Source organism: Manihot esculenta, chromosome 9 (genome assembly GCF_001659605.2).
Source record: "Manihot esculenta cultivar AM560-2 chromosome 9, M.esculenta_v8, whole genome shotgun sequence".
NCBI lineage: Eukaryota > Viridiplantae > Streptophyta > Magnoliopsida > Malpighiales > Euphorbiaceae > Manihot > Manihot esculenta.
The window spans coordinates 35,891,365-35,913,204 of NC_035169.2; the positions used below are offsets into that span (position 1 = coordinate 35,891,365).

The 21,840-nt window shown below is 35.3% G+C and overlaps 4 protein-coding genes across 5 annotated transcripts; 3 read left to right on the forward strand and 1 right to left on the reverse strand.

Moving 5' to 3' along the window:
- Positions 1 to 2,211: 2,211 nt before the first annotated feature.
- LOC110623711 (NADPH-dependent aldehyde reductase 1, chloroplastic) lies at positions 2,212 to 4,567 on the reverse strand. 2 transcript variants are annotated; one of them, XM_021768732.1, is made up of 5 exons: positions 4,448 to 4,567; positions 3,382 to 4,142; positions 2,918 to 3,294; positions 2,480 to 2,838; positions 2,212 to 2,404 (listed from the first exon to the last, which is right to left on the reverse strand). In XM_021768732.1, the coding sequence occupies exons 2-5, from the start codon at positions 3,502 to 3,504 to the stop codon at positions 2,382 to 2,384; spliced, it is 882 nt and encodes a 293-aa protein (XP_021624424.1). In that variant the 5' UTR covers positions 3,505 to 4,142; positions 4,448 to 4,567; the 3' UTR covers positions 2,212 to 2,381. The 2 variants fall into 2 exon arrangements, with proteins under 2 accessions (XP_021624424.1, XP_021624423.1); XM_021768731.1 differs by lacking the exon at positions 4,448 to 4,567 and having other exon boundaries at positions 3,382 to 4,414.
- An 819-nt stretch (positions 4,568 to 5,386) lies between these two features.
- Positions 5,387 to 6,876, forward strand: LOC110623343. Its single transcript, XM_021768255.2, has 3 exons — positions 5,387 to 5,474; positions 5,811 to 6,227; positions 6,299 to 6,876. The coding sequence occupies exons 1-3, from the start codon at positions 5,387 to 5,389 to the stop codon at positions 6,874 to 6,876; spliced, it is 1,083 nt and encodes a 360-aa protein (XP_021623947.1).
- Positions 6,877 to 7,739: 863 nt separating this feature from the next.
- Positions 7,740 to 9,382, forward strand: LOC110623808. Its single transcript, XM_021768840.2, has 3 exons — positions 7,740 to 7,908; positions 8,032 to 8,457; positions 8,542 to 9,382. The coding sequence occupies exons 1-3, from the start codon at positions 7,803 to 7,805 to the stop codon at positions 9,147 to 9,149; spliced, it is 1,140 nt and encodes a 379-aa protein (XP_021624532.1). The 5' UTR covers positions 7,740 to 7,802; the 3' UTR covers positions 9,150 to 9,382.
- A 296-nt stretch (positions 9,383 to 9,678) lies between these two features.
- On the forward strand, positions 9,679 to 17,167 carry LOC110622758. The gene is made up of 11 exons (XM_021767382.2): positions 9,679 to 10,695; positions 11,023 to 11,259; positions 11,439 to 11,663; positions 12,771 to 12,986; positions 13,067 to 13,132; positions 13,488 to 13,985; positions 14,077 to 14,145; positions 14,596 to 14,760; positions 15,363 to 15,579; positions 15,672 to 16,016; positions 16,287 to 17,167. Exons 1-11 carry the CDS (start codon positions 9,757 to 9,759, stop codon positions 16,397 to 16,399), a joined length of 3,090 nt encoding a protein of 1,029 aa, XP_021623074.1. The 5' UTR covers positions 9,679 to 9,756; the 3' UTR covers positions 16,400 to 17,167.
- Positions 17,168 to 21,840: the final 4,673 nt, after the last annotated feature.

Here is a 21,840-nt window from a genome sequence, read left to right on the forward strand (position 1 = left end):
ACAAACTGGTAAAAAAAAGAGCAATTTTCTACACAACAAAATTTGACACCATAAAGTGTGATAGTGCTGCTTTCATGGTTTAACAGTAATGCTTCAGTTGTTCAAACAGTGCCGCTTCCGTGAATCAACGGGCTGCTCAATAATATTGGTTTTGTGAAAATTGAGCCACTGAATCTGATGGAATTATACCAAAAAATATTATAAACTAGAGAGAATCTAGAGAGAAGAAAAGAAAAGGAAAAAAGAAAGTCGGGGAGACAGAGTTTTGTGAATTAGATTGGTAAGGGCTTCAGCTTTTACTCTTGGAAGTTTTGTTTGTTTTGGTCTCAGTTGCCTCTAATCTACGGCAGTTGTCTTTGGTGGGCTTCCCTTGTCCTTTGGACAGGGGTAGCTGGTTTTTTCCACCAAATAAACAAATCAATTCTTCATTTGCGGCGTGAATTTACCTATAAATAGACAAGAGCTTGAGCAAAGAGTGGATCAAGCTCAAGTGAGCAAATTTCAATATTTCTCTTTGAATATTTTAAGAGATTCTAAAATTTGTAAATTTGACAAAAAAATATTGAGAAAAAGGGAGCGTTTATTGAGGAAGTAACAAATCAGTATTTTGGAAAATAATATAATTTGAGTGTCACTGTTTTTAAGTAAATCGTGTTCGTAATCTTTCTTATAGTGGAAAAATTATTTGGAGTTCGTCCTGTGGACGTAATTCAAAAACTGAGGGTGAATCCTATTAAAATTATTATGTCATTCATTTACTTTTTTGTTGTATCTTATTTTTATTAGTTGAAAAGTGGTGTTATTCTAATAAGTGATATTAAAGTTTGGTTTTAATCCGAAGTGCTAAAAAATGGAGGATAGAACAAATGAGATATCAGCTTAAATAGCATGAATTACCACGTATGAAGAAACAAGATGCAAAATCTCTTATTTGTGACAAAAAATGTATTTACCGATATTTTTCACAACTAAACTGAAGGACTGAAGGACAAAATAGACGAGAAATGAAAATTTAAGCATGCAGTTTCATCCGACAATTTATCCAAAATGATATGTTTGTCCAAAATAATATGTTTAATTACGTCTGTAAAATAAACTCAAGTTATACGCATCAAAAACTGATAAGAGTTTAAAGATGCTTACTTGAAATATAAGGATACGTGGACCAGTTGTCAAAAATGAACATGTAAATTGAAAATGAAATTCTCGCTCTTGCTTACTTTTTTATCAAAGTTCTGAAAGAGTTTAAAGATGCTTACTTTCTTATAAGAGTCCTGAAAAATTTGAAATATTTTATTTATTTATTCTGCGCAGTATATTAAGTTTAATGTAGGTTATATTTTTCAGTAAAATTTAGAATAAAGAAATGCGACAGCAGATTTCAATCTCTTTTTCTCCGTCAGAAGTTTAATTACAGAATTTAGAGAAAGAAGTCGGTATAGAGTCTAAAGCCTAATTACAGAATTTAGAGAAAGAAGGTCAAACAAATATGTCAATGTGGTGTGCCAAAAGGGATACAGCTGAAAATTCAAGCTAAAAAAAGGAGCAGGTAAAGAAGAAAGGCAAAAGAGTAAATAAAGATGAAAGCAGTGATAATGAACGTGCATCTTACCCATCGATACGATACTGAAAGATGTTGCCCAAATCAATTAATTATCCAAACAAAACACAACCGTTTGTTCCACCCGCAAATTATATTGTGGATCAATTCCATTGGATCTGCGATGCATGTCGGCGCCCTCCTTCCACCTTTTCTCCAATTTGCCAACCAGAATATTCACGGTATAACGACATCGTTTTATGGAGGATGTAGCACTGCTTCCCCCGCATTCTCTGGGTATTCAACGCACCGGACAGGACCTCCACGCATTAATACTTTGCCGATTTTCTTTTTTGTTAGAAATCTCTCACTTTTTGGATCTAACCAATGAACCTTATCTAACCATGCAAGCCAATTTACTTTATTTAAATATCACACAACTCACTTGCAAACCACAGAGAAGTTGATTTTGAATGTGATACGATTCTTCTAATCTAGCCAACCAAAACTGGCCCCATCAGTTCAAGATGAAGCAAGTCAATAGAGGATCAGCTCATTTCTACATTGATCAAACGCAGACAGATTGTACGTACTCCCTTGATAAGGTAATTAAGTTATCCAACCAGAAAAAAACAAAAAACATAATCATATATTTTATTAAGAAATCCATCTATGAACATTACACTTACAACGCCCACAACTGATATATATAACAAAACACCACACAGAGATTCACTTAGCTTCACACGGAAGGGCCTCAAGCCCTACAGAGACAAGTTTATTGATTTCTGCATCTTCTTCAAACTACAAAAAGTTATGTTAATTTGTTGACAGGTTCTCATTAGCCATTCACGATCACGCCTCCTGCACAAAACCCACAAATCTGTCATACATATCTATATATATAGCTGCAGAAAAGTGGAAAGAAAGAGAACTCACCATTAGGATGAAGTACTTGGCCTGTGATGTAAGAAGAGCAGTGTTCACAAGCAAGGAACACAAAGCAAGGTGCAACCTCACTTGGCTGGCCAGCTCTTTTCATTGGCACCTCTTTCCCAAAGTTAGCCACCTCCTCTTCGCTCATTGAAGCCGGTATTAATGGAGTCCAGATGGGTCCAGGGGCAACGCCATTGACTCGTATCCCTCTGCTCACAAGCTGCAGTGAAAGTCCTCTTGTGAAAGCAACTATTGCTCCTTTTGTTGATGTGTAGTCCAGCAGCGCAGGATTTCCCTTGTATGCATTCACTGACGTCGTGTTGATTATAGAGCTACCCTCTTTCATGTGCCTCAGACACCGGCTGCCACCATCAACACCGCCATATCAGAGACAAATGGATAGTTAGCTATTATATATTCTCTAGTATTCATAATATATACCTAGTCATGAAAAAGTAAGAGAAGAAATTGGTTCTAAACACCCGCTCGAGCCTCTCCTCATCAATGTCCTCCACCGACGTAGATTTATGTTGCTCGGCTGCATTGTTAACCAGAATATCAATCCGGCCATATGCATTTACCACCTCATCAACAACTTTCTTGCAGTTCTCATCAAACCCAAGATCTGCAGGTATCGCCATAGGATCCTTGGCATCTGCGGACTTATCCTTCTTCAGTATCTGGAGAGTATCTTGAGCATCCTTGTCTTCTTGAGACTTCACATACGTGAAAGCCACAGTTGCACCTTCAAGTGCAAAGCTATAGCACACAGCTCGTCCTATTCCAGAGTCGCCACCAGTCACCAGTGCAACCTTTCCCTGCAAATTAAGCAGATATTAACCAATAAATTGAACCCAGAAAAAAAAAAAAGAGAGAATATATATACGATAATGGGGAGACCATACCCGAAGCTTATTGGAGGGCTTGTAATCGGGGCTAATATACTGAGGAAGAGGGTCCATGACATGCTCTTTCCCAGGCTGCTTCTCTTGCGTTTGAGGAGGAAATTGCTGACCACCGGAAGCCATTCTCGCAGACACAGCAGAAGTTGGTCTCTTGACAGCAACAAATATTACCGGAAACTGAGTTTTCCGGTGAGTTCTGAGATGGGTTTTGATTGAAGACTGGGAAGAAAAGGCAGGGGTCAATGACCTGGACGATTAAACCAATCGGAAGAGCACGATACAGAACAAATATCAGAGCGCGGAGAAAGTAGAGCTGTGAAGAGGCAAATTTATAGCGAGTAAGGGTGATGACACGTAGGACTACGAGGCAGGACGAGAGAACATGTGTTAATTGAAGCGGAAACAATGACACTTCGGTGGATAACGCCAGTTCATTGAGAGGGAAACCGTATGTCAGCTGGCGGCTTCTAGCTTCCTCCGGATGGATGTCTCGTCGTCCGTATATATCCGTTATTTTTTTTTTTAATATGCAAACTGGATTTGCATTAAAAATCTAGCGAGCCAGGTGAACAGCCAAAGAAATCAAGCCCAACCACCAATCCAAAATCATACTAATACACCCTACTCGATCCCTAACAAACTCAAACCCGACTGCCATACCGTTTGTCACCGACTCCAAATCCAAGCATCGTCCATCGTCTCTCACGGCCATCATCACCGGAAAAAAAAATAATATAGCACATCAAGAACATTCCACGCCACTGCAGAAAGTAAAACATACATCTGTTTATTAAATAAAATCAAACGCAATCTAGGAAATCATATCTCAACCTCAACCACGACAACCAATCAAACCAAAACAGCATGAAAAGAAAGCTTGAAATTTAAATCAGTAACACCCAAAAAAGCTCGCACAGGGAAAGGGACGCAGCAGAGCCCGCGACTTTATTAAGCCTATGAAAGTGTTTATTGCCAAATGCAGCACTAAGAGACCTTCCAAAAACACGAACCCAAAAGACAGAAACCACACTCAACAGATAACAAACTAATAAAATAAAAAACTCACTCTAAAAAAATTATAAAAACGACAATCAAAACTGTACAACGTCGAACGAAGAGAGGCTTGGAAGCCGAAGCCCCTTCCCTGCCAATCACAAAACCCTCATCCATAAGACCGACCCTCTGCTTTTTCTTCTTCTCTTTCATGAAACCCTTTCTCAAGTTTCAACAAAAATGTATATATACGTATTCAAGTTTATGTAAATGTGCATACGGTAATAGTCTTTTTTTAAAATTATTTAATGTTTATTATAAAACTATCCGATTTAAATATTTTTATATTTTACCAAATCAAATCTTCACGGCTCTCCCTTCGCTATCATATATATATCAAATTCAACATGCCTCTCAACATAATCAATCTAGAAAAATTTTGATACCATATTAAATTTAATTTAGATTTAAATCACTCTAAAAATTAATTAAAAAAATAATATCTATAATTTAAAGAACATATTATTCTTTTTCACGGTTGAATAAATATTAAATAATCTTTCTTAAATTGTAATTAATTTATTAAATTATTTTAGTTATATTCTTAACAACAATTTACACATGATATCGGCTAAAGGGAGATTAAATCTTTCTTTACAGTAGTTAAATTTTAAATTTAAATATTAAAAAAATATGGGGTGCATATGCATATATTACAATATCAAGCAACAAAAGAAAGGAGCAATACCAAAGCTTGCGTGCATGGATGCCACTTGCAGGGTGAACAAGTCTATAGCTGTCGGTTATGGCGCAGCCGCAGTTCGATGTGCAATAAACACATAAACGGCAGCTTGGGACTGAACAAAAACCACCCTTTTCAAGTTCAAGGTAAAGAACTTCCTTCAAAAAATTTTTTTAAAAAAAGCTTCAACAATCATCAGCTGTACAGAGTTTTCCTAAAGCTTCATTTAGTATTCCTCATGCGAGAGAGATAATCTAATACATATTAGCTATGGCCTCTCTCAAGCTCGTCGTCAGGCCTTTCGTCTTGGCTCTGCTTCACGCCATTTTCTTGTTTTCTTCATCTGTGCTCTCTGACGGTACTCTCTCATCACTTTTAAGAATTATTAATAGAAATGCACATTAATTATTAATTAATATACAACTAATTTATTTCAATTGAGTTGGATCGTTATTTTATTTATTCTTTATTATGTATGCTGGAATTAATGGTTATTGCATTAATTAGTTAATTATTGGCTTGCTTTAGATTTTTTTTTAATTATATATAATAAATCTTTCTTAATTTTGACTGATTAATTGAAGTTATTTTTAGGGTTGAACTAATTTTAAAATTAAATCAAATATTTCATTATTATTCGAAATCTTTACATACTTTACTATATAATTTTTCATATATGTTAATTATTTTGCAGGTGACGTAGCAGGCATGGTTCTTGCAGGCTTGAATAGTCACAGAACATTCTTGGGTCTTCCAGCCTTTACCGACAATGAAAATGCAGATTGTCTTGCAGGGAAAATTGCTCTGAATGTATTAATGGACCAACAATGCGATACAGCGAGTGACAACTCAGTTGAACTCGACAAGTACCCTGAGCTACTCTCAGACTGTGGCATTTACATCAACCAAACTAAAGATGGTGTAATTTTGCCTGTCTGTGTAGCCACATTGGTCCCAACTCTTGTGCTTACCAATTACACATACACCCACTTTGCCAACTACATTAACGACTGGAGGTTCACCGGTGCCGGAATTGGCTCCGGTGGTGATTGGATGGTTGTCGTTTTGAGCACTAACACCCCGGAGGGCAGCTTCGGGCTGTTCACTAAAGGTAGTATTCTGTGAACCGTAAAACGGATACGAAAGAACAAACAACTGATTACTAGAGCTTATTATTTGCAGATGACGAAGAAGATCTTTTCAAATCCCTCAACTCACATAGAGCATACTTAGACCTGCCAAGTTTCATCAAGAACAAAGAAGCAGGCTGCGTCGCCGGTGAAGTTGCTCGGAAACTGGGGAAGAAACCATGTGAAGAGGGAGCTACTGATGAGATGAATGGCAGCAGCGATAACCCGTACCCTGAACTATTAGCCAAGTGTGACATTAACATTACCAGCAAAAGAGATGCTGTCGTGTTATTACCAGTTTGTGTCCCGAAATTGATATTAACTGATGTGTTTACTAATTACACTCGCACCCGTTACTCCGTTTACATCAATGATTTCAAGTTTGTTGAAGCTGGACTTCGCTGTAATGGTGACTGGATGGTGCTCGTTTTGAGCACAAACGCCACACTCACAGAAAGATTGGGTGGAGATGCCAGTGGCGGTGGAGACGGCAGTGGAGGTGGTGACGGAGGTAGTGATGGAGGTGGAGGTGGATATTTCGTCGGAGCTAATAATAGTTCGGGTTTCAGGGTTGGTTTTGGCCGTTGTTGGGTGGCGTGTTTTTTATTATGGATGCTCGTTTTTTGCTGAAGTGCTTTTGGCTTGGTCTGCTTGGTGGCAATGAAGAGATTCTCACCCAGTTTCAGTGTTTTGTACTATATATATTTAGAGCTTAAAATTTTTTACAAGGAACATATGAATTTTCATTTTCTTTTTCTTTATATATCCAAATGATCATTAATCTTTAATTTGAAAGAGTTTAATTTTATAAAATATAAAAAATAAAATTATTTATAAATAATAGATAGTAAGTAGTTAATTTTAATTCGTGAAATAATTATTTTCAATAAATTTTAGCTAAAACTATTGAAGTTATTTTCTACAAATTTTAAGATTTTAAATTTAAATTCACTCGAAATCAATTATCAATTATATATAAAAAAGAGTGAAAATTTTGTATCCATCATATTTATTAATATGTATTTTCTAATAAAATAAACAATAAATCATGTGAAAATTTTTTATTCGTTAAATTTTGTTAGTTAAGTTTTAAATTTAAATAGTTATAATGTAAAAAAGAAAAAAATAATTAATTAATAATTTTAATTTAATGATATTAAAATTATTTTTAGAATGGTAAGATTTTGATTTCGATTCTTAGTCAAAGGTGTTTATAAAAATAAATATTATAAAAAATCAAAGATAAGCTGAGTTTAACTTTTTGCTTATGTTCCTAACTGGGAAGCTTTTCATACATATAGAATTAGGAACATGAGTCAATCTAGATGAACAGAAGCATCTAAACTTGCATGTGCATGGCTGCCACTTGCAAGCCCAACCAGTTTATAGCTGTCGGTTTGGCAAGCCCCAGTTTCGATGTGTAATGAACATATAAAAGGCACCTGGAACCAGTATAATCCAATCACTACTCTATAAATTCAAGGCACTTAAAGAAGATCACAGCCATACAAAACAATTCATTCTCTTATTTTTTGTTGGTGCCAAAGTAATTTGCGATGATGAGATCAGCTATGCCAATGGCGTCTCTCAAACTCGTCACCCACTTCCTCTTTCTGCTGCTTCTTGCCATTTTCTTGCTCTCGTCGTCAGTGCTCTCCGATGGTACTCTCTTTTTCCAATTTCCTTTTCATTTTTCCTGTTGCATGAATGAAATTAGTTTAAATCTCCAACGATTGTTAAAAAGGAACAAAACAAGAAAGATCTATGTACTACTGTATTTTGCAGGCGAGGAAGAGATTGTTCTTCAAGGCCTGAACAGTTTCAGAACAGCCAGGGGCCTGCCAGCACTCACAATTAACGAAAATGCAGCATGCCTCGCTGACAGATTTGCAGACCAGATACTAGAGGACATGACATGTTCTGCAACCGCTCCTTATCAGTTGCAGAATTACCCTGGCGTCCTCGCTTACTGTGGCGTGGACGTTAATCAAACTAGAGAAGGTGCAGTTATGCCGGTTTGTGCACCCCAATTGGTTCCAAATAATCTTCTTTCCAATTATACACGCTCATTTCAATATACCAGATACTTAAGTGATGCCAAGTTCACCGGTGCTGGACTTGGCACTGAGGACGACTGGATGGTGGTCATTTTGACCACCAACACTCCCGGTGGTAACTTCGGCTCCGACGAGAACACCTTCATTTACAATGGTACGTATACCTCTTATGCTCCGACTAGCTACTACATAGTTTATCTGCAAATGAATTTTAACTTCTACATTTTTTGGGTTTCAGATCCGATACCACAAGTAGCTGAAGCTAAGCAAGCAAGTGCAAGTGACGCAGTCGATCTTTTCAAATCACTCAATTGTCACAGAGCATTTCTAGACCTTCCAACTTTCGTCCAGAACAAAGAAACAGGATGTCTTGCTGGTGAAATTGCTCAGAAACTTGGGAACCAACCATGCAACGACGGCAATGGCAGCTTCAACCCTCGTCAACTAGACCATTATCCTGAACTATTATCAAAGTGTAACACTAACAACATCACTGTAGGTGGCGTTGTCTTGCCTGTTTGCGTACCCCAGTTGGCTCCAACCACAGTTTTCACTAACTACACCCGCACTGACTACGCCAAGTATATAAATGATTCGAGTTTTACTGAAGCTGGACTTGGCTCTAAGGGCGATTGGATGGTGGTTGTTTTGAGCACAAGCACTTCTCAAAACACCACAGGACCTGCAAGGGACTTTGCATTAGGCAACGTTTTGATTTCTACCCAGAACGGACAGGTTACCGGAGCCGCCAATAGTTTGGTTTCCATGGATGGTTTTGGTCATTGCTTGATGTCTTTCTTGCTGGGGATGCTTGTTTATGGTGGAGTGGCTTTGGCGTGGTGGTAAATGCTTGGCAGAGAACACTCTTGTCTTACTGGTTTCTGTCTCATCTTCCTATAAATTAAAGCGCACTGACTGCATGTGACTGGTTGTTATCAATATTTATACGTACTCGTGTACGTATTTCAATTGTGTATTTGTTATATATATATATATATATGGAGTTTATATGTACGTATTTGTATTTGTATTGGTATTTGTATTTAGATACATGCAGTTTGTACGTATATAAATAATGAGTGGAGGTGTTTGTCTCTATTGCTGATCGGATTGAGTTTTCAAAAAGGACCAAATATATATATATATGAATAATTCATTCTGGTACCCAAAAAATGTGTAATTTAAATTTTTATAAAATACCTTTTACACCCAAACTAATTTTTAAAAAATTTATTGGATATTTTTGTGTTGTAAAAAAAATAAAACCAAACAGAATATATAAAGAAACGAGATCCTGGAGGCTGGGCCTGGACCTCGGCCAACACGGATCCAACCCATGTTTCCATCGTAATGACGAAATCCAAAGTCAGCCACATGCGCGCACAAATTTAACGTGCGCACTTGGCGGCGAAAAAAGAAACCGAGCCGCAAAGCCAGCGTTCTCGAGCTCTTGATGATGGTGAACGTCGATGACGAAGGCTTCGGCGACTTCAAGATGTCGCCATTGAATTCGACAATCCATTCCAACCCCACTATGGTCGATGGCCGAGATTCACCTGCGGCCGCTGCGAACGATGATGACGACTGGGGAGATTTTGTAAACTCCGGTGGGCTACCCCACGCCCTATCGCTCCCTGAAATCTGGAAGCCCCTTGACCCCTTGGGATTCGCTACTGATCAAAAAATGAAGAGAAATGATTCTGAATCGAACCAGCTTGGTTCAGCACCTGGTCGGGTTAACTCGGGCATTGCTGAGTGGGAAAAGCCAAAAGGAGCTCTGCCTCTTTCGCTCTTCGGGGATCTAGAGGAGGAGGAAGAAAAAGAATCAGGTGCGGCTGGGGATCCATCTTTTGGCGATGGTGGTGCGAGCTTGTTCTCTAGTAAAAATATTGATTCTGTAAATAAGGGATCAAGTGTAATCGTGAATGAGTTGGTTGCTAATTTATACAAACAGAATGATCCTAGAAATGGGTCTATAGCAGATTTGAACGGATCGAATTCTGTAGAAAAAACGAACAAGAACGAAACATGTTCAGATTTGAATTTAAGTTCACTGAATTTAGGTGTAGTCGAACCTATTAGGAATGCACATCCATCAGATTCGAGTTGGGATCGGGTAAATCCGAATGCGAATGTCTTGAACGCGAATGGTAAAGATGAGCTCAAACTGAGTTCCCACTGGTCGAATTTTGATTGGGGTCTGAATTTGAATACGAACGTAATAAATTCAAACAAAGATGGGGCAAATTTAGTTACAGAAGGGGTAAAATCGAGCACAAAGGGAGCTAATTCCATTTCGGTAGCTGACACTGCGAAATGTGATAATGGTGGTGATGGGTGGGAGTTCGAGGATACACAAGCCAAAAATCCGGCGAGCGATGAGATTTCTAAGGTAAGATTACGATTCTTGTAATTTTTGATTTTGGTGTTTGGAGTCTCTAATTTATTATTTTAATCTTGTTTGGTTGCTTATAGAATGAGAAAAAGTCGTTCTTCTTCCTGCGTCTTTTAGGATTGATGTCATGATAACTAAGCTAGTAGTTTAGTTTATTTGACGCTGTTACTTCTACAACTTTTAGAATTAAAAAGAATTATCTGTGCTTTTCTCTCCTGCTTTTTTATGGAAATTTGAACGTGTGCATTGTTTTAATGATGCGTCTCCTTCTCTTCTTCTTCTTCTTCATCATCATCATCATCTTTTACATTCTTATTGATCCAGACGAACCATATCAAGACTAGCAACGGGCCAGTTCCTAATCTTACCGAAGTCAATTCAAGTTGGAATGAATTGAGCTCGGGATTTAATGAGTGTAACTCTAATTTTAATAGTGTTAATTCTAGTATAAATTCTATGAACCCAAGTCTGGTTGGTGAAAATGGTGATGGAGATAATGATGATGATGATGGGTGGGAATTCAGGGGTGCAGATTCCAAGCCTCAGGTTGGAGATGATAAGGTAACAAATTTGTGTCTTTCAATACAATTCACTTTAAATCATAAAACTTTACGTTTTTAGTAAACAACGGACAAATTAGGATTCTAAATTTCCTCATTTTCATTTATGTCTCTTGAAAAATGGAGCAATATGCTTCTTGGTTCTGAGTGTTGATTTGATGATATCACTGGAAATTTTAGGATGGCCAGATCAAGGATGAGCCTGTGCCAACTGTAAAATTTGATGGCACAGGTTTAAGCTGGGATATGTTACATTCAGATTCCAGTGAATTGAATACCAAGGAGGTGAAATTAGATGAGAAACATTTTACTGCAAGCTTAACTAATGCAGAGGAGGATTTCGGGGATGCTGATGGATGGGATTTCAAGGGTGCAGAACCAGAATTGCAGGTCAAACATTCTAAGGTAACTGCTTGATTCTTGTGATTCAGTTGACCTTTGAGTTTGTTAGTGAACTTGCTGAGAAAACTGAGAAACAGAAATAAATTGAAGTTTTGATACTTAATAAAAGTAACGATGTGAGTGTCAGTTTAGTGGAAGCCTTTGTTTATTCAGCTGGCAAAGATAATTCCTAAATTTTTATTTTTATTTTGCTTTTATTTTTATCCCCGTTTCCTATGTAATTTATAATTTTGTAAACTATCTGAAAGGTGCAGGGAGCTATAAGTTTTCAATCTGCAGTCTGGTTATTACAATTTGATTCCATTTTCTTGGGACTAGGATTGAAAATGGACCAATTGTTGAATTTTAATGTTACCAATACTAGCTGGAACACATTGAGTTTGGATGAAGGTTTGAATCAAATTTACATGGGATTAATTTGGACATGGAGTAAGTGAATCTGGATTCTTTTGATGAAAATAATAAAATTGGCGGCAAGGATGGATGGAATTCAAGACTGCAGAATCAGAATTGCACATTTCTTGTGATTTGTTAGATTTCAAAGCCTTTGTTTTCTGCTCTGTTTCCTGAAAATATAAAATTAAGATTATAACTTGAGTTTTATATTGTATATCTTTGAGGAAACTTTCTTCTTAAGCTGATATGGTTGCCTTATTGGTCTTTCTCAGACTTAATTAACAATAGAACATCTAAGGTAGGTTTTTTTTCCTAATATGATTTCTCTGTTTTCTGAGCAGCCAACATTCAGTTTGCAAATTATGAGGGACTAGAGTCTTCTGTATTATAAAGATTAGGAGTCAAAACTGGTGATATGCTTTGACAGACAGTTGGATATTTACTTTTTTGAATATAGTGTGTATATACATTTACATGCATTTAATTTGTGTTTGCATTTCAAAATGAAGTTCAAGCTGCGTAGTTAGATTTTATTCATCAATCTCTGCACAATCCCGTGCTTAACTTTTTCCTCTATGTGACTGAATGCTTGCCCTTGGATTCTTTTTTCATAAGGGCATATGTAGTTGCTTGATGAGGACTATTTGAACATGTATGTACATACCTATTAAGAATTTTCATGTGGTTAGAGGTTTTACATTTTGTAATTTTTAGGATGATGGGAGAATACCGGAAAATTTTGAATTTGATTTTGGCAATGGGGTACATGGTCAATTGAATTTTGGATTTGATTTCAACTCAAGCAATGAAAATAAGCAGAATGATATTGAAAACAAGTTGCATTATCCCCAAGTTGATGCAAAAGTTGGCTCTGATGAAAACTCCTGGACAATTAAGGATGCATTTTCAAAAGGTGGATCAAATGATAAGGTGATGGATTGGTACAACTTGTTTTCTTTCTCAACATTGACTTTGTTTAGAATTTTCTACAAAGTGTTTATTTGTTGCAGGAAGAAACTAAGGTTGCTGAAGTTTCTCTTGGTGTGGAGCCATTGGTATTTGATGATGAAGTCCAGGTGGGTTGTCTCTCATACGCGTAGTATTTGATGGAACTCTATGTGGTGAAATTCATTAATTGCCCTTGCATTTACGAGCAAATCAAATTCATATTATTCTGCTCTAAAACATGCATATTAACCATCTGAAACATGAGAAATTACCAAGTATTTTTCTCACTTTGTGTTTGTTATTCACCGAATGCGTTGGATCTCCTTCTTGCATTTGCTGGATAGCTATAATTTCTTCAACTGGACTTCTATTCTTATTTACCAACTTATTGTATTTGATTCAATGCATGACAAAGTGAATTTTGTTGATGGCTTCCACGCATAAAATTTGCACTTTTTGATTCATTTCCTTCTTTATTCCCAGGGGAACAAAGTAAGGACAGAAAACCACAAGGGAGCTCTGCCCCTCTTCCTTTTTGGTGATGAAGAAACAGAAGCAGATGATCCTGTGATCCATGAAGATTTTTCAACTCAGAAGTCCACCTCTGATCAAAGAGTTGGCATTATGAAACCTCATTTAAATATTTCTATCAATGATCTAATATCAAGTTTATACAGTCAAGCTGAGCAGAGTACTTCAGTTAATGATGAACAAAGTCTGAATGACAATGGATTGAATTCCACCAAAATTGTGATACCCTCTAATTTAGCAAATGCTAATCATGATATTGACGATGATTCCTGGGAATTTCAAGATGCCTCTACAGGAGCCAGAAATGAAGATCAAACCTCTGTTCTTGGTCTTGAACAGTCTCATGCAAAATATTCTACCAAAATAGAGCTAAATGATTTTGTGGAATTCTTTTCCAATCTGAAGAAAGAATTGCACTATATAGCACTATGTCATCTGGAAAATCTAAAGGTCAGTGGACTGCGCAACTTCTCCCTCCCCTCACCTTCAATTCAAAGTTGAATGATTAATGACTGTAAATTTTGAATATGATTGTTGATAGAAAACTCAAAGTGCTGCTGCTCTTAGTGGTGAAGATGCAAAAGTGCAAGCTCTTGATAAAGAAATACAGGTTCTTATACTTGGTTTCTTGTGTCCTTTGCCATCCTCATTATTGCATTGTCAAGCTCTTTCATTTACTATTCTCAAGGCATTCTGGTAAAAGATTGAGTAATTAATTGTTAGAAAAACCTCGTAATGTAATAGCTGATCTTCATGAGAAAATATTTGCATGACCCTCCAGAACTAAAGATATGGTGATAAATGTGTGGCAGTTCACTTCTTTGGAGCATGGCTTGGTATCTGATTTCCTTTGTACATGTACAAAATCTATCTCTCGTTTCACTTCTGTCCATTTGGATTTGTGCCACATCAATAGATTTGCAGTGCTATAATAAGAAATGATTCCATGTCCCTTTTCTATCTGAATTCAAGATTCTGATGCTGTGTTACTGTGTTTTCCTAAAAATCTAGTGACTTGATTTCTTTATTTAACATTTTCTTCTCGCCTCTCTTGTTACAGGATCTTAATAGCGAACTGCACCAATATAGTATTTTCTCTGGTGTAGTCCACTCAGATGATTGCTCACCAGGAAATGTATGCCTCAATATTTTTGTTGAAGTTTTACAGGAGCCAAAGTTCCAAGCTTTTGAGTCAGAATGCCGTTTAACAAAGAAATTGTCACTAGTATGTTTTTTGCTTTAATTTATCAAGAAAACATTTCTTTTTCAATTCATGAATTTTTGAAGTATCATTTTTCTTTTTTATGCAATAACTAGCTACTAAAGAATATTATGATCTACAATTCGCTGCTATTATGTTTCTCCAAAGTTTATAAGTTGTCTATCTTTCTATCGTTACGGGCCATTCTTTAGCTTTCTAGACTTTTTCTACACCTGTATGTCATATAGGAAGCCTTGTAGCAGATCAATATATTCTATATTTTGTGAAAATCTGCTGCATTAGAGAACATACACTGAACGTGATGAATTCTTGTGCCTATGGCTCATCTAGGATCCAGAAAGAGTAGGTGGGTGCTGATCATTGAAAAGAAAATATGTTTGTAGAAATGGCTAACAAAAGTGTCTTATGGAACTCTTTTTTGCTTTTTCTTGCCTTCTTTTTTCACGAGTAGCAAATAGCGATACGTCTCTTTTAATATGAAAGTTGTGCATCCATCCAAAACTTGGAATTCCATTTTTCTGGTTTCAATTCTTCAGTGACCCATTTTGCTAATTTTTTGGTTTGATTATATTCTGCTCAGAATCCTGACGTTTGTGTTTTGATAGGCAGAGAGCAATTTCAGATCAGCAAATGAGCTTCTCAAATATGTGGATTTAACACTAAAGATCTTAACATCAGCATCAAGAGAGGATCAATTCAGTTATATTTCTGCATGGTCCAAAATGCTCTCTGTTTGTGCTCAAGAACTGAGGCACGGTGCCTTCATCTGGAAACAGTCATTGCAAGAGAGTGTTCATGAACAAATATTATCTAAGCCTCAAGGTACTCATCAGCGTCATGCATATACAGTAAATTTGATGCTGATGGCATGCATTTTTGGCATGTAACCTTTCTGATGTCTTGGCTGACTGCAGGCAAGAAGTATGTCCTTGCCCTTGGGGAAATCTACAGAGTTGTTGAAGTTCTTGGATCCTCAGTGAAACTTTATAAGCCATGGATGTTAGCAAGTTCAACAGATACCATGGACATATTTGCTCTTCTAAGTGAGTGTTCTTCCCTATGGTCAAGTTCAGGACTCGAAGAAGCTCTGCATAGCATTTTGATTTCACCTGATTTTGAATATGATGAAAGTCTCAAGGCCTTATTAGAATCTATCAAGTATATCCATGATCTTGATGCCTTCGAACTTTACAATCATGCTTTCTCTGGACAAGGCCCTATATGTAAACTGTCAGCTTTAACCATCAGAACAGTGCCAGGTATGCAGGATATTTATTCTGTGGTAATGGGATTGGGCTAGGCCATATAAGTTGGTTGTGGATTGTGTGTGGTTGAAATTTTTGTGTGAATGATCCAAATGAAGCAAGGTATTAGTGTTAAATTATTTATTGCAGCATTTACTAATTTCTGATTGTTGCCTTCTTTTGGAGTCATTTTTGGACGCTACAACATTTTGGCATGCGCACATAGAACTTATAATATAAGATTGAACAAATCAATAATATATTGTCTTGATTTCCTTGAACCAGGGATGAAAACTGTAGTCTGGAATGGTGAGAAATGCTTTCTCACACTCGCCAATTTATGGACAAACTTAGTTAGCAGCGACCCTCCAAATTTGCCATGCATACATGTTGGCTGATGAGAATGTTGGGATAAGTTGGATGTCTTTTAGCAGCTAGTCACTTGTCAGAGAGCACCATGTGAACGAACTAAACCATTTGTGACAAACCCTGTGGAACTAAACCACAATCTGCACCACCACAAGGATCCTCGGGATGTTGGAATTACATTATGGAACTGAAAACGTAAATGGCTGCATTGAAGCGGAAGTGACCAGGCACCAAGAATCCAGGTCAACATTTTCTTTTTAAGTTTACTGGTTGCCATTCATTACCTGAAAGCACATAGCAATTGGATATAGAGTTGTCTTGTTGTGAAATGAGTATATACAAATACCATTCGTATACCTAGAAATAGATAGGATTATAACTTGCATTTGATTGCTTCTCTCCAGAATCCGTCCACCTTTTATTCTTTTCTTGTTTTTTCTCACGTTGCATTGTAAGTGAAGTTGTAAAGATTCTACTATCAACTTACCACATTATCTTGAGAATGCAAGATTTCTGGGTATCATTGTAAACAAAGAAAATTTGCAGAGAAGAATTCATTAGATAGCTTCAAGTATGTACTAGCTAATGCTTTTCTCAAATTGTTGGCGAAGAGAATTCAGTTCCCACGCCAAAACCGCACCAAAGAAAAGAAGAAAAGCAGCAGCATCTGGAATGAAGATCATAAAAGAAGCTGAGCACATCCAGTAACAATTTATTTGTAGCCAATAAATGATTTGTAACTCATTTATATTAGAATTAGAATTTCAATTCTTATGTGAGGTATCTTCTTCTGCTGCTTCTTCTCTTTCTTTTTTTCCTTTGTGTATACACCTATGCGTTCTGCACTTTAGTAATTAAGAAGAGATGCGAAAATAATTGGAGCATATTTATGTATCTCCTCCATTTGAGTTTACAATTGGAAACCTTTACTCTCTTTACCAAAATTATAGATAAAAGAGATCTCGGAGCTTCTAATCTACAAGGAAAATGGGGAAAGCTTGTGCCTCAACAACATTCTTCCATTGCCATTTCCTACTAAATACCATTCTCCAGCTGCCAATATTAGAGTTTTTATTATTAAAACATTTTAATTTTAATCAACAGATTTTTTAGGGAGAATTATTTTGACGTCTTAGAGTTTGCCTTGATGTATTACTTTGCCCCTGTATTTTAATATTTATGTTAAAAAGTCTCTAGGGTTTAATTATGTCTTCTAAAAAATCCATCCTTCTAATTTTACTGATTTTTTACCTTTAATTAAGTATAAAAAGACTTGTTCTCTCCCCCATCCTTCAATCGTCCCTTTCTTTTTCTATGATTCCCTTCCACAAAATCGTGGACTGAATCTAATGTTGCACAGGTGTTGGGGCATGTGACAGCAAGCACATAATTGGGAGTGGTTTCTTCTTGCCTTCCATGTGCATTCAAAATTGAAATGCCATGGCCTATTTCCTCGCCTCAAAAGGAACCTAGGAAAATTCTCCAATATTGGAGAACTGGTTGTCCGAGAAATGATTCACCACGACCACAAGAAGCAAAAATAAAACCTCCCTGCAGTCTGCAATTCTTATGACGGAACCATAAACAAAAAGGTATTTTCAATCTCCTTCCATGACTCCATGGAAAAATTCAACCTCCTCTTATAGCTCATTCTCTACCTCACCGTACTCACCATATGTTCACAGGCACCAAAATCCAAATTAGGTTGACGATTGCTCCAGCTCTAGGATCAGTCTTCTTTGCCAATTACGGTATTGTAATCCCTTGCTCCTGTTGGGTTCCAATTTCATTCAATTTGCTTATATATTTTCCGGAGAATGAACATTTGTTGTTTTTCGTTGATCAATTGCTACTCACCACTTTAGGAAGATGAAGGAATTTAATTTTCAGAGAAGAGAGGAAGTAGGAAAGGGTGTAACTTTCATTAAAAAAAATGTTTATCTCTTTTAATTATCTTAAAATAGATTCGCTAACAGAAAATAATTTTAATAAATGGAATTAAAACTTAGAGATTTTTTTTAATATAAATATTAAAATATAAGGGCATTCTAATAAAAATTAATGATTAAATAGCAAAATAGAATAATTTCTAAAATTAAACCTAATTTGGTGGAAGCATTACACAAGTTTTTACTAAACATTTTAATTAGAAAGCTGGAAATTGAATAAGTATAGTGATGAAAAGTCAAGAACAATGACAATTGATTTATGGATTTTGTTGGTGTAGGCAAAGAAGGGTCCACAATCGAAGCCAATTGCAAAAAATTTCCAATGTTCATTTGTTTGGATTTATTGGTAATATGGGTTTTATTCTCTCCTCTATTATCTTCAATATTTTCAAAACCACCCACCTAAACTTTGGGTATTATATGCTGCTGAAAAAATTTATTCAAAAAAGACCAATTTTGACATTTTCACTGTTTTTTTCTTTTCAATCCCTATCTCAATTGTTCACAATTGTACGGAAATAGAAGCACATGGTTCTTAGGTTTTCTTCTTTGTCCTTTTGGAAAAAGAAAGAAGTTTATTTTATAATATAGTTTTAAATCCCAATTTAATAATAACTTTTAAGATATTTTAATTTAAATACTAAAATATTAATTATTTTAATAATTATTAATTATTTTACTAGCTGATAACGATTTTAATAATTGTTAATTAAATGTCATAAACAATAATTTTTCATTATTTTTTTTATAAAACTCTGGCGTTTTAATCATGTTAATTTAAGAGTTATTAAACAAAGTAAAAAAAAAAAACTGGTATTTAGAAATTAAAATAGTGAATTATTAATTATTATTAAAATAGCTAGTATTTTCAAATATATATGGCCTTTTTTTTTCATTTTGATTTTATTATATTTAAGTAAATAATAAAAAATTCAAGCTTAATTAATTTGCTTGCTTAACAAGTGAATGAAATAATTATATTAATGGATCATCATATTATTAATTCTACTCCTCTTATTATATCACCAATCTAATCAATTAAGAAGTTTTAATTCACGTGTCCAATTAGTTTTAATTAATTTCAGAAATAAATAAATGAATAAAGAACATAGTAACATTTTTAATTAATTAACTGCAAATTATTATTATTATTATTATTTTGAGTGATGGAGACACTAATAAAGTTAATCAATCCACGTTTATCACATAAAAGAATAAATATGATAAATTATTATTAATGTAAAGCAATAATTTCCTGCCAAGCTTAGACTTTTATACATATATAAAGAAATACAAAATGAAAACTATGATTTCAATCTATTCCATGAATAATATAATTTTAATTATTAAATTACATAAAAATTTATTTTTATTGTTATAACATCGAATGTATAAACAAATTTTGAAATATAAAAAATATATTTTTTTTTAAAAAAAAATAATTATTCAAGTATAATTACTGCAGAATTGTGACAACACTCCACTTAAAATATAACGGAATTAAAAAAATTACATATATTAATTATATAATTATTTTAAAAAATTTCAGGTCAAAAATTTAAATAAATAAAAAAATATATATAAATTTTAGAGTGAGTCTTTGTAGCTATTGGATACATCTTTTCCTATAGATATATCTATTTGTAATTGTTATAATTATTGGAGATATATACCTTTTTAAAATATAAATATGTTTAAATCGTTGAATCTCAAATCTATTATGGAAAGGGGTAACGTGGTCTTATATGAGTTATAGGCAATTTTTCTCCTTGAACTAATTTTTGAAATGAGTTAGGATTGATTCAAATTTAACATCAATAAAAAAAAATATTTATCAAAAAAAATTTTCTATCCGAATTAATTATGTGTCACATATATATCTGTATATCTGTTTATGACAGTTGGAAAAATACTTATTTAAACAAATACAAATATATTTTGATAAAAAAAAATTTATTAAAAGAGAATTTTTATCTGAATTAACCGCATGCCACATGTTCAAATAACAATTGTTAAGTTTTTAATTTATAATATAATTTTATTAATTTTAGATTCTTCAAAATATTTCTTAAAATATTTTGTATTTAAATTAAATTTTTTTCATAATATAAATATTAAAAAAATTTATAATTTTTCTATGTGAAATTATTTATTTTTCCTTTTTCATAACTTATTTAAATAAATTATTTTTATAACATTTATATCATAAAGAATTAATATTTTTATAATAGGTTTACGTATCAACCTTTTCATAAAATGTAATTCTAAAAGATAAAATAGTAGTTATGAAAAATATAATTGTGATAATAATGTAGAATAGATATAACAAATTATACATTCTATAATTATGTCTTATTTTATTATTAAGTTGTAAAAAAAAAAAAATTGTAACGAAATTATAGCTTCACATTCATTAGTGATGAAATTAAGGATTTATTAGTTAACACTACATATATTTCAATAATTAAAAAAAAAAACCATATTTTTTTCCTTCTTCGTTACTCAATTAAGAAAAAATTCATATATCAAGTATCAAAAATAGGAAAACCAAACCGACAATATCCAAAATCTTCCCTCATCTTCCCTAACTGCTTGGTGAAGTCCTCTATTTGTACTTGGAACTCAATAATGTATCTGTTGTCCTCACCAATGGTAACTATATTCTCAACCGAGCATTCCTCAGCGATACGCTGTTCTACCGAGCTTTCAAAGGACCGGTTCCGGACGTTGATTTCTATAAACACGCTAAAATCCTGCCATAGAAAAGCAAAAGCAAGGTTAAGAAAGCTAAAAGATTAAAAATATCCTCAAGAGGGCAAATAACTTAACATGAGGAACATCTCCCTCAAACTATCCCTAAGGTCCTCCATGGAGCGCGAGCTAAAGACTGTCTATTGCTTAGTGGAATAGGCTAGATGACTGACGAGAGCCAGGAAGCAGGGATCAGAAGCATCTGGGATCTCCGAACATCCTCTCGCACAATATCTTAGCCACAAAGGCCAGCATGGACTCAGCAGTCACCTAGGCGGCATTCAGTAACTCATTGTCCGAGGTAGATGACAGGTGCTCCATTGCCTTTTTCCCTTTATCAAAAGGGGGAGAAGGGGCTGCCCCAACAAGTTCTGAGGTTCGAGCGCGCTTAGTAGTCGTGCCCTCGTCCGGGTACACTTGGCAGCTCGCCTCCAATCATGATAACTCCCATAGCCTGGATAGGTGGAACGTCTAAAGGAGTAGTCGCAGTGCCCTCTTCCGAGCTACTCTCAGCCGACTTGATAAGCGCAATAGGAGTTTCCTCAAGAGCAAAAGGAGTCTTGGCAAGAGCCGGTGTTTTAGTGAAAATCGACATCCTAGATGCTGCGGAGTGAGAGCCCCCTGTCATAGGCACCAAAGCCAGGGAAGGCGTAAGGGCAAGGGCAAAGTGACGAACTGCAGATGCAAGGTCTGCAACCTAGAAAACCTTCCGGGTCACATCAGTTACAGATATGTTAGCCTTGCAAGCGGCCAAAGTCGCCTTCCTACTC

What these genes read in the sequence shown, in the direction of transcription:
- LOC110623711 (XM_021768732.1), bottom strand. Translation starts at nt 3,504, where the DNA reads ATGGCTTCCGGTGGTCAGCAATTTCCTCCTCAAACGCAAGAGAAGCAG. An exon ending in AGCCCTCCAATAAGCTTCGG is followed by an intron (nt 3,295 to 3,381) that starts GTATGGTCTCCC and finishes CTTAATTTGCAG; the next exon opens with GGAAAGGTTGCACTGGTGAC. An exon ending in TCTTACTTTTTCATGACTAG is followed by an intron (nt 2,839 to 2,917) that starts GTATATATTATG and finishes TGATGGTGGCAG; the next exon opens with CCGGTGTCTGAGGCACATGA.
- LOC110623343 (XM_021768255.2), top strand. Translation starts at nt 5,387, where the DNA reads ATGGCCTCTCTCAAGCTCGTCGTCAGGCCTTTCGTCTTGGCTCTGCTT. An exon ending in TTCATCTGTGCTCTCTGACG is followed by an intron (nt 5,475 to 5,810) that starts GTACTCTCTCAT and finishes ATTATTTTGCAG; the next exon opens with GTGACGTAGCAGGCATGGTT. An exon ending in CTTCGGGCTGTTCACTAAAG is followed by an intron (nt 6,228 to 6,298) that starts GTAGTATTCTGT and finishes TATTATTTGCAG; the next exon opens with ATGACGAAGAAGATCTTTTC.
- LOC110623808 (XM_021768840.2), top strand. Translation starts at nt 7,803, where the DNA reads ATGATGAGATCAGCTATGCCAATGGCGTCTCTCAAACTCGTCACCCAC. An exon ending in GTCGTCAGTGCTCTCCGATG is followed by an intron (nt 7,909 to 8,031) that starts GTACTCTCTTTT and finishes TGTATTTTGCAG; the next exon opens with GCGAGGAAGAGATTGTTCTT. An exon ending in GAACACCTTCATTTACAATG is followed by an intron (nt 8,458 to 8,541) that starts GTACGTATACCT and finishes TTTGGGTTTCAG; the next exon opens with ATCCGATACCACAAGTAGCT.
- LOC110622758 (XM_021767382.2), top strand. Translation starts at nt 9,757, where the DNA reads ATGATGGTGAACGTCGATGACGAAGGCTTCGGCGACTTCAAGATGTCG. An exon ending in CGAGCGATGAGATTTCTAAG is followed by an intron (nt 10,696 to 11,022) that starts GTAAGATTACGA and finishes TTATTGATCCAG; the next exon opens with ACGAACCATATCAAGACTAG. An exon ending in GTCATCTGGAAAATCTAAAG is followed by an intron (nt 13,986 to 14,076) that starts GTCAGTGGACTG and finishes GATTGTTGATAG; the next exon opens with AAAACTCAAAGTGCTGCTGC.